This window comes from Lactuca serriola, chromosome 7 (genome assembly GCF_051521515.1).
Source record: "Lactuca serriola cultivar US96UC23 chromosome 7, Lser_US96UC23_V15, whole genome shotgun sequence".
Classification (NCBI taxonomy): domain Eukaryota; kingdom Viridiplantae; phylum Streptophyta; class Magnoliopsida; order Asterales; family Asteraceae; genus Lactuca; species Lactuca serriola.
Genome location: NC_136414.1, coordinates 163385544 through 163398045, shown reverse-complemented (window position 1 = coordinate 163398045; position 12502 = coordinate 163385544). Strand labels below are relative to the sequence as shown.

General features: G+C 34.0%; 1 protein-coding gene across 1 annotated transcript; it reads left to right on the top strand.

Moving 5' to 3' along the window:
• Positions 1-9800: 9800 nt before the first annotated feature.
• On the top strand, positions 9801-11589 carry LOC145064505 (uncharacterized). Its single transcript, XM_079011945.1, has 4 exons — positions 9801-9954; positions 10072-10244; positions 10323-10792; positions 10857-11589. Exons 1-4 carry the CDS (start codon positions 9801-9803, stop codon positions 11587-11589), a joined length of 1530 nt encoding a protein of 509 aa, XP_078868071.1.
• Positions 11590-12502: the final 913 nt, after the last annotated feature.

Below are 12502 nucleotides of genomic sequence, written 5' to 3'. Positions count from 1 at the left end.
TGGGCAGAAAAAGCTTTTTTGGACTTCCAATGTCACCATTGTGAATGTCCAACTGGGTTTGGGAAGTAAATCTTCCAATCTAATTCACTTTATTAATGCCCCAAATCATTGCTGATTTAGCATTATCAAGCAAATATGTAAGATCATTAAGGGTCATGTCATGATCTGTCATCAAGGAGTGACTGAAGAACCAAGTCAACAGTCAGCTGCCTCGAGACTTCGACACCCGACTCTCCCAGCTTGCCAATAGGGATTGAGTGACTTAGAATTTTCAAGTATTTGAACTTGTGGGATAGGGAGAATAATAGGAGGAGGCGGAGGAAGTGAAGCATGATTTTCTAGTCCCATTAATGCACAACAAAGGGATTGATCTTTCACCTTGATTTCCATTTGGGATATCATCTTCATTAGGAAAGCTTGTTCCTAACGATTTGGGAAGACCATAGATGTCTTAACAAGACATCTTTAATGGGAGAAATTCAAGTTTGGTTGATTTAAAGTCTGTAACATAACACTCAATATGAAATATTAAGGCTAGGACCCAACAAACTGTTTTATAACTTGGAAGAGGGATGTCGTAATCCAAGCAATAGAATATTTGAAGGTAGGTAAATGACGATTTACCTATTTCCACCATGAAAAATGAAATTATTGATTAAGTTTTAATTCGATTTGAAACTCCTAGATCTTTTGAGATACATTGAACTTTCAATGGCATGTTTGAATCTCGATTGTGCCCTCTCAAGTTTGTGACTGGGATGCCGAGGATCACAAAAAAGGTGTGAATAACCATGCAAATTGAATTGGTGCCCTTAATTTTATCACCTAATTGATGTGACGGTTAACCACACACGCTCCACCGATCTATGATAAAACTTAAGTCACCCTTTGCCACACATTTTCAGTCCCATGTTAGTGTGCCAGTTAACCACACACGCTCCACTAACGACTTAGCAAAGGTGCAAAGTGTAATTTCATGGGTTAGCACCATTTCATATTTTCCTAAGTAACTAAGATTGAGAATTTATAAGTGTTTAGTTACTTAGTATTTATCATTATACTTTTAATGAAGGGAGAATTATAGTCTTTATCTTACCCGTTAGGCTAACGACCCTCCACCAGTCAAGGAAGCGGTGGGTAAGAGTGGATACCCATTAAACTGCCATTTTATAGGCTGTAACCTTATACCCCCGTTAGAGACTGGCTTCGTGAATGAGGCGTACTAATGATAAGATTGACTTTAACTCTCATACATATATACAAATATTAAAATTTTAATATTATAATAGTATAAGGGTTGAATTTTACTTTTAAAATTCTAAGGTCTAAATTTGGAATTAAAGTATACGTGGGGAGGTAACTTTGCAAATTCCTAAACTTGAGAGAAAGTTTTGAAACTTTTCAAAACTCTTCAATTTCAAAATATATGAGTTTAATATAAGTTTTAAAACTTTTAATGAAGAGACTCTTAGAAATCCATAACTTGAGGACAAGTTATGGAGGTCATAAAACAATTTATTGAGAAAAGACTTTTCAAGTTCATAACATATGTTTTTAATAAAATTCATTAATGAGACTTTTCATGTAACTTGAGGACAAGTTACAAAAACACATTTTATGAATAAATTTTAGATAAATTTGGATAAAAACAACTATCGCAAACATACCTAGCAATATTCATAATCTTGATTAAACTCATATGAACAAGAAAATTCAAATCAAACAATTTTCATGTAATTAGCCTAAACATTAAACTAATACAAAACATGAAACTTTTGACAATTTTCTCTTGAATTGGATTAGCATGATCATTACCACATCAAAAACAGGTTTATCGGTCCAAAAACAGCTTATGGTAATGTTCCTAGTCCAATTCCAGCCAAAAAACACGAAGATATGCATTCTGGAAGACAAACTCGTCGAGTTCTTCATGGAACTCGTTGATTTCATGCTCTAATACATGAACTCATCGAGTTTTCCTCCAGAACTCGTTGAGTTTCAGGTCCTGACATATTTTTGGCTTTGAAAAATTAGTTTGCATCAAGTATAATTGAAAACAAGCCTAGGCTCTGATACCACTGTTGGGTTTTGAGCATTCTAACACTCCTAAGGTGTTCATGCAACCCTAAATACATTGGATCTATGTTTTCTCTGTTATACATGCAAATATGAACTTTCCAATGTATTAAGCCTATAACTAGCATACAAAGATGTAAACTACACAAGATACTAGTTAGTGTAACATAATTTTTCATATGGCTGGAAGTCTTGATGCATTTTGCCTTAAGAGCTTAGCCCTAATAGTGTGGAAGCCTCAAGTGGAATCACAACACATCATAAACAAAGGATGAACTTAAGAGAGAATCTCCATACACTCTAAAACCTTCATGAACTCCATGAACATACACCCACACACTAGGGTTGGCGGTTTTTAGGTCATCATATATGTATTTATATGTGTTGAATTCTAAGAGTCATGGGTAAAACCCAAACCCATACCCATGAGTTTTATGATACATGGTTCGTGTGGCCCAACTCTTTATGTATCCATACATAAACTTGGTCCAACATGGATCATAAGCCCAACACAAATAAATTTAACTAATTAACATAATTAGTCCTCATATATTTAATTATTCTCCTTTTGATCACTAAATCAATTCCAAATTAATTCTTGATCAATACTAATTAAAACCATATGATTTCATATTAATATATTAGTACTTATAATATATTAATAAATCATATATAACATTCTCTCAAGAGTCCATCCTAACAAATTGTCATGATGATATGCAAACCAAATGAACCATGCAACTCTCGGGTGAAGTACATACCAATAATAGTTATGGGCTTATACATCTAATCCAACATTCTGCATGTTCCTTCTTTTTTATTTCTCTTATTTTGAATATGTGTTGATCATTAAAACTTAAGAATTTGACATTTCTTGTCTATTGCTTTGGTGGATTATGATTTTTTGTCTTGGATTATACCTCGGCTTGTTTTGGTTGGCTTAAATCTTTTGTAGGAACTATTTTCAAATGTTGAGATTGCTCAAGTGCGCCGTACCTGCTACAAAAAAGGGTCACACAAGGAACCTAGTGGCCTAAAATTCATTAACAAGCAACATTGTGAAGCGTATCAAGCGCTTTCAAAAATAAAGATCAAACCATTAAGATTCATTTGTCAAGGCACATTTTTGTCTTTAGGGGTGATGAATGGTGTCACTACTTTATTCAAAAACATTAGTTGGCAAAACTTCCCATTTCTCTACACCAAGATCTTTGAGCGCCCTACTTGTAAGTTCCTTACTTCCTTGAGTCGTGACAACGAAGAGAAAGTAACCCACTTTCAGATTCTTGGCCAATAATTCAATGTCTCTTTTGAAAATGTGAACAAAATTATGAGAACTCCAAGGCATGGTACTCACTATTGCACCATGACATACCCATGTGAGTTTCAAGAGGATGCTTTTTGGGATCAAATCATGGAAGAGATATCTTTCACATTGGGTTGGGATCGAGGAAACCATATTATTCGTTCTTTTCTCCAGCTCGCTCATCATTATTTTTTGCTTGATATTTACCTGTTAAGAGGTCATCCAAATTACAAAAACTTGCTCTTTATCCTCTGGTTCATGACCAGGGAGGATGGACCCCACCACATATTCTTATCCTATTTCTTCCAAAAATGTTTCGAGACAAGGGTGCGCCCTATATGTGACATCTACATCAACAGTATGATCACCATATTTGCAAACGATCTCAGTTGTGGAATTACTTCTCCACCCTACTTTCCACTCAGAGGCTTTGGTTTGTTGGATATATCTTTTTTAACCAAGATGTGTCAAATCAGTCTAGATTCCTTAAACCGCTACTATTTAGCCACCACCGTATCCAAAAAACACCATGTGCTTCGAGAGCCTATAATGGATTCTTTCAATATTCACGACAGTAAAACATGGATACTTGCTAGAGACGAGTCTTACAATCATCACATCTCCGATTTCGAATCCAATGATGAAAACATATCGATGGATGGGAATCTTCGTCCTCACAGCTTCCCCAAACATTTCCCCCTAGTTTTCTTGAAAACTTTAATAAGCTTTGCCTTCAAAACCAACAGATGTGGGCCTAGCACACTAGGGATGGGCATTTTAATCAACACCCCTTCTCCTCCTAGCTCTTCGATATATGTTATTTCTACCCTTCCCTCGAGCATTGATGACAATGCTTATTCTTAAGCTTGGGGTGGGGCATTTTCTTTTACTTTTTACTTTTTTCATTCTTTATAAGTAGGTTGTATTTTAGTTAACTTGAATTCATTTTTATTTTAAGTTGTTTATATTTAAAACTCCAAAAAGATTTTATTTTATTTTTTTTCATTTTTATTTTAGCATAACATTTAATTAGGGCATTAGCATACGTGCATTCTTGTTTTCTGTTTATTCTCACACATTGGATGCCATGGAACATAGTCATAGTTATTGTATCATTATTGGTTCAGGATCTAGTTTGTTATCTCACACATCATACGTGGGACCATTAGACCACAGTTTGGACTTCATACTTAGGATCTTGTTTGTTATCTCACACATCATACGTGGGACCACTAGACCACAGTTATGAGTACTTTCCAAGTATGTTAAGCAACTTAGGAAACGATACAATTTTTTGGACGCTAATGTTTTAGCCTAATAGTTGTGTTAACAAATAAATGTAACGACACATTTGATTTTTATTAACTCAAAAATAAAATATTACAATACTAAGTTATTGCATCTATTTTCCTACTATTTCTTAATGGTGATTAGTGATGTAAACCTCTCAGTTGTCACACCATCCATCTGCTTTGTCCCTACTATAGAGGTTTTTCATTGTATGCACTTTCCATTGGGTTTGTGATTGACCTTCCCTCCTTAATCACCTGAAGGAGTTGTTATGGGTTGTGGTTTATGGTCCCAGTAACAACCGAATGAAAAATTCTTAGCATAACAAGAAGATCAACTCAGACCATGTTGACTGGCCTTGACCAGGTTCTGTGGCCCCAACCCTTCTCTTAATTTTTTTGTTTAGTTCATCTTGGGTTCATTTTATCCTTTTCTTACTTGAGGACAAGTAAGGTTCAAGCTTGGAGTGATTTGATATTTTCATTTTATTTACTTATTATTATAGTTTATTTTAGCATATTTTATTTTATTCTTAGGTAATCTTAATGCATATTTTCCTTTTCGTTATTTTATATCTATATTGGTTACTTTTTAGATTTTGCGTTTTATTGCAGATATTTAGAGAAATAGAGCAGAGCATGGAGGTAGAATCGGAAGACAAACAAAGTTTGAGCGGATGATTGAGATTGTTGGGGTTTATCAAAGAGAGTTGGATTGAAGATTAATGTCATTGGACCTTACTTTGAATATTATATGGAGGAAACTTTTGACTTGGTGGATTATAAGATGGAATCAAATGGGTTTGATCAAGAATTGATGGAAGAAGTTTGGGCTTGATTAATTATGGAATATGATGAAAGCATGGATAATATTTCGGCTATGGAGTCTTTGGACTTATATTCATTTATTATTGGCTAAAAGATGTGGTATATGGGCTTTTATAATCAGTCAATAAAGTCAAAGCTAGAAATAAAAGAAGACCAAAGAGGAAATGGAGACAAGCAAAACCATTCTCAATCAACACACCTCACGAGGCTGTGTGAGAATATGCACTGCAACTCACGCGGCCGTGTGGCTCATGCAGGGGAATTTTCGAATATTCGTGGTTAGTGGCTATTTGATGGTAGTTTGGTGGGAACTTTTGGGGCATTCTTAAATCATATTTTTGGGACTTTTCTTTGGAGTTTTTGAGTTTTTGAACACACATGAACACTTGAAAATTAGCATTTTTCATCTTGTTTTCTTCGAGTAAAGTGTGGTATTTCTAAACTATTTTACTTTTCCTTAATCTTAACCATGTTAAGCTAAGTTTATCTTTGGTTGAGTTGGATTGAGTTACTTGAACGTTTGGTTATGTTGAAGAACTTCAAGAAATTATGTTTAAATCTCTATTGAAGTATTTTCTAGAGAAACCTCTCTTTATGTATATGTATGTATATATATATATATATATATATGTATATATATATATATATATATATATATATATATATATATATATATAATCATGAGTTTAGATGTATGAATATTATGTTTGTTGGTTAATCTCTTTGTTAAGAAATAGATCTTCAAATTAACAAGCAACAATTGATTTAAGTGTTTGCGTTCATTTCATTTGAGTAAAAAAAGTATTTCCTCCATAATGTTAATGAAAGCATGTTGATTGTCTTTTGGATTTGGTGACTCTTAAACCTTAATGCTAGTTGATTTTCTCAAATTATTTGCTTCATTGATTTGTGACTTTAACTAAAAAAATATGTTATTAACTTCTCTAGCCATTGTGTTAACTAACAAGAGTCTAGGTGATTGCAAGCCTTTTGGATTACTATAGCCAAATTAGGAATTCATTACAAGTATTGCACCTTGAGTTCTAATGATTTATTAACCAAATGTTCAAGTGATGAAATTCCAATATCAACTATCTTTCTCTCATTGATTTGAATCAAACTCTTTACTTGTTTTCTTGTAATTTTCCAAATCTTAATGTAATATTATTTTCTTTAAAACACCAATAGACTAGAACCCCCATTTTATTTTTATTGTAACTTTACAAATATTTTACAAAAAGATTTTCATAGAATTATAAATTGAACCAATTTATGTGAATACGATCCGTTTACCACTATATATTATTTTAGTGTGCAAGACTTAGGGTATTTATTTTGTTGGCATCGACAACCACCAACATGATATAATAACAAGTAACAATACAAAAATATGAATCGGTTATCCTTTCAAAGCATAAAATCGACAAGTTTGCAATTTTAATACATCCCTAAAAATCAATTTCCAAAAAACAGGGATACGCCTTTAATAGATTCTATCATCTTTGTATAAACAATAGGTGTGAAACATGTGTATTACAGGAGTTGATTTAGGAAAAGATTAAAGACTAAAGTGTAACATAAAATATTTTTTAAAATACAACTTTAAAATAAGAAAGGAAAAAATATATTTATTGCAATTTAATATCATACATATAATATTTAATATTTTACATATATAAGTACGACTTTAATTTTAAAAATTAAAATAAACCAAAAATTGACAAGTGGATAATATTTATTTTAAAAATACCACAAAATGACAAGTGTCAAAACTTATGAAAGATTGACATGTAACAAAAAAAACCCTTAATTTATTAAGGAGGATATGGAAATAAGTAAATTAAGATATTTCTAACATACAAAATCCATTTTATGCCAAAGATATGACCAATATGAAAAAATGAACTAAACAACCTCCTGCAATTGATTTTTAATTTTTGGACTCGGTACATTCATTATTTTAAAATTTTCAAACTAAATTCTAACATCTTTTCTTTCATTTCCAATTAAATTTTACTTAACTTCTTTTGTCAAAAGATGTAAATAACTTAAATCAAAATAACATATTGAACACCAATTAACAATAATATTTCAAAGTCAAACATCGACAACCAAATTAGGTCTCGTTTGATAGTTTCTGTTTGGGAAAGTGCTATCTGGTAAAGTGTTGTCTGGGAAAGTTTTCTGACTGGGAAATAAACCATGTTGTTTAATTGTACATCTGATTGACTGTGCTGAATGATGAAAAAAAATAATTCAATAAAAAATAAATTAAAAAAAAGTTATTTAAAAAAATTAATAATCCAATAAAGAAAGAAAGAGGCGTAGTTTGATGTATAATTGTCTTTCCAGCCCATTCAGCTAGAAATATATGATTTTGGGGCTTTGTGGGAAAGACATATCTTACCGGGAAAGACCCCTTCTTTTGTGCAAATAAAACGGTTTTTCCGGTCCATTCTGCCAGAAAGATCTGTTTGGACTTGGAAAGATGTGTATCAAACGGGGGCTTAGTAGAAGTTTAAAAAAATGTATAGTAACGGGGTTTCAAATCTTATGAGTTAGCGTAGAAGTTTAAACAATATTTTCTGTGATATAATATCTTCTTTTGAAGTTTAAGTACACATTGTTTGTTAGGTATTTATTTTTATAATGTTGGTGGAAACTACATAAGGGATGTATTTTGGTTATGTTATTTTTGTTGAAGGGTCAACAAAAAGATACAACACTTACAACATGAAAAAGGTTATTGTCACTCTGGCCTAACTATCTTTCGTATATTAGTTTAAATGGTCCCTCGTGACTATTTTTTGCTTTTAAAGGGCTTAAACTTGTCATTTTATCGTTTAAAAGGTCACATTTCTAGATATGAAGGGTGCAACCGGTCACACCCGTCTGACCAGGACGTTTTCTTATTCCACCTCAATGCCAAGTAGATTAAATATGCCAGGTCATTGCTACGTGTTATGTCACTAAATGAAACTTATATCCGTTTAAACCCTCTCAACTGTCCCTTTCATTTATTCTACCACAATTTGCATTCGTATACTTTTTTCAAACCGTGATTGACACGAATCCGTTTCTTAAACTCTTCCTCCTTGAAATCGGCCAACATAATCAATCCTATGGCTGTCTACATGAAGATAGATCTCCATTTTGCCGGAATTTTTTCGAGGTACCCCGCTATTTGTTACTCAGATGGTGCAGAACAAAGGTTCGATGATGTCGATTTTGTTGGAATGTACAAGAACGAGTTTGTGGGGTTCATTCAAAGATTCGCTAATGAGGTATGCATCAATGTTTACTTTTGCATGCCCGATGTGGTCTTCCCTGATGGATTGAGGTTAATAGCTACTAATATAGACTATATGGACTTCATAGAAGTAGGATATGCTTCTGGTAGTGTTATTAATGTATACATGGACCATGTTGGTGTTAGTGTACATCAATGGATCCTTGAGGAGCAAGGCGAAATATGCAGTTCACTAGATGAATTGTCTGATAGAATTGAAGTTGGTGAAGAAGTGCAAGGTGGTATGGATATGGATGATGGAATTGAAATTAAGGATCTGTTGGGTCATAGGCAAGGTGTTACGGAGGATTTGCAAGGCACTAGGGAAGAGTTGCAAGATGGGGAAGGTGATGACATTAACATTGATGTTGAGAATGATCAAGGTGATATGGAGGATCTGCAAGGTAGTACAGAGGATTGGCAAGGTAAGGAAGATGATGGCATTGACTTGGAAGTTGAAAATGAACCCGATGAATTTATTCATATGAATAGGACAAAAAATGATGAGTTTTTGAGCAAACGGTGCCCAAATGACCAAGTTACCCCTAACAGTCTTCCTCATGAAGAGCTATATGAGCATGTAGTCGATGATGAAGTAATATCTAATGAGCAAGCTATTTATAATGACCATGTTCATTGGAAAAAACAGAAGCTTGTATTAGGTATGAGATTTGTGAATTCTAAACAACTGAAACACATGTTGTGTTACTATGCTGTTGCAAATGGTTATCAGTGATGCTACAAGAAAAATGATAACAGGAGACTTTTAGTGAAATGTTGTTCCGGTGCTTGCAAGTTTAGATTGTGGGCATCTTGGATGAGTGAGGAAAAATCTTTCTAAATTAAGAGTCTCATAAATGAGCATAACTGTGCAAGAAACTTCAAATTAGGTTCAGTTGTCAACTATGCTTGGATAGGTACCCATTATACCACCCAATTCTTACAGAAACAAAAAGTTAGTGTTAGGCTCCTTAGGGATAAGGTTAAAGAGAAATTTTGGATAGATGTAAGTATGGGCCAGTGTAGAAGAGCTAAGAAGTATGTAATTGAGTTGATTGAGGAAACATTAGTGGATCACTTTGCAAAGCTATGGTCATATGGTGAGGAGATAAGAAGATCAAATCCTGGATCAACAGTCAAAATGGATGTCAATGCTATGCCAGATGGTAAGACTTATTTTAGCAAGTTTTACATTTGTTTTGATGCCCTAAAGAAAGGGTGAAGAGGGAGCTGCAGAAGAATTATAAATTTGGATGGGTGTTTCTTAAAGGGTTTATGTTCAGGAAAGCTAATTGTTGCTGTAGGAAGGGATGCTAATAATCACATATTCCCAATTGCATGGGCAATTATATGTGTAGAAAACAAAGCAAATTGGAAATGGTTCTTGGAAAATTTAAAAGATGACCTTCATCTAGAGGATGGTTTTGGTGTATCATTGATGTCAGAGCAACACAAGGTATGTCATATACTTACAACTTTTATATATTTAACAATTAAGTTACATGATGTTTAAAATATGACTATTATTATGTAGGGGTTGTTAGAGGCTGTTAAGGAAGTGCTTCCTATTGCTGAACATAGGCAATGTGCAAGGCATATTGTAGCCAACTTTAGGAAAAGATTTAGTGGTGTAGACTATGAGAACATGTTTTGGAAGGCAAGCAAAGCATCCACTGAGCCTTTATTCAATGCTGCCATGAAGGAGATTCAAGTACTTAATCCTGCAGCCTATGATTACCTTATGGAAACAAACCCAAAATCTTGGAATAGAACATTCTTTCAAGAAGGAAAAATGTGTGATTCAGTGGAAAATGGATTGTCTGAGAGCTTTAATAGTGTCATCAGGGATGCAAGGAAAAAGCCAATCATCACCATGTTAAAGGAGATTAGACTATATGTTATGGAGAGGTTGTACAATTTGAAGATGAAAGGTTGTTCATGGCCTGATTTCATACCCTGCCCATCAATAACACTCCTACTAAATAAATTGAAAAGAGATCAAAGGTACTCTCTAGTCTTTACACTTTTAATATAGGTGACATACTAACTAATAAGGTGGGTTTAATAGGTATTGGCATGTTTTACCAAGTGGTCTTAACCAATTTGAAACCAGAAACCTGGCAGAATCATATGTTGTTGACCTTGACAAGAAGACTTGTACTTGTAGAGTATGGCAACTTAATGGGTATGGTTGTGTGCACTCAGTAGCTACTATATCATATTTGAATAGAGATGTAGCCACTTATGTTGATCCAATGTTGTATGATGTCTTCTACAAGAACACTTACAAATACCATATACATGGGATGAATGGCAGCAACATGTGGCTAGTTACTGAGTTCATACCACCCTTACCACCATTGAAAAGAAGCATGCCAGGTAGACCAAAGGTAAATAGAGGAAGAGATGTATCAGAAAAGCTTCCAAGGCACACAGTGTCTAAGGCAGGGAAAATAATCTTGTGTAGTTTGTGTAGACAATCAGGGCATAACAAGGTTACTTGTCCCAAAGTTGAAAGGCCACATGCAGAAAGGTCAAGGGTGCAAAGGAGCATGAAATTAAGGGTCAAGAAAATGAAAACAGTTGACAAGGGTAAAGATGGTGAAGGAAGTAGTGGACCAACTAGAGGTGGTGAAGGAAGGAGTGGACCAACTACAGGTTATGAAGGAAGGAGTGGACCAAAAATTGGTGGTAAAAGGAAAAAATATGAGAGGATCATAAAAAAGAAACTTGCAAAGAAGGTTAAGACCAAGGATGGGAAAGGTGAAACTAGTGCAAACCCGGTAGACCTTAATGAGTAGGTATAATTTGATGGTTTCCTATGGGTATGTTTGACAATGGTTTTATGTTGTACTTGTTTGTTTGGGTTGACATTTACTTGTTTGTGTGAAGTTAGTATGTTTATATTGACAATGGTTTGTAATATTATCATGCTTTGGTTCTTTAACACTTTCGGATTCCTATTACTTTTCAGCTAGCATGCAGTCAATTCCCATTATTTTCATGTGCTATTTATGTGCTTAATGGACAAAAATGTGGTCCTTGTAAGTAAGGGTATTGGCAGAAGACATTATACGCAATGACATTAAGCAACCCAAGAACATTAACAATTGCTTTTATTTGACTAGATTAAGGGTAATGACACAACAACACATCAATGAACCATCACATAACTACATAGTGTTCTTAATTCATCAATCCAAGTACATAACATATAAATGATTAAAGTACATTTGATTACAACTTATAAATGATTAAACCCAAAAAAAACACCCAACTACAAAGTAAAAGCAGCTTCAACTTCAACACCTCTACTTGCAGGTTTTTCTTCGACCTCAGGAGTACACTTAAAATTATGTCTTCATTGTTGCATTTTATTTCATCCACCCAAGAAATGAAACCTGATCGTGGTCCCTAAAACAGAAATTAAGGTAACATTAAAAAACCGATCATCAAACTAGGGTTCTAAACATATGAATACAATTACCTGGTTTGGACATGCATAAAATGGTCTTCCAGGGTTATTGACAGTCTTCGATGTGCGAATTATTGCTAGACTTCCACACCCACACACAATCTTCATGTGCGAATTTTTGAATCTCACTCCACAGTTCCTTTGAAAAAGAGAAAACAAAATGAAGGATCACAATTGCTTTGAAAAAGAGAAAACAAAATGGTATTCCAGGGTTATTTACAGCCGTTAGAAGCATCAAA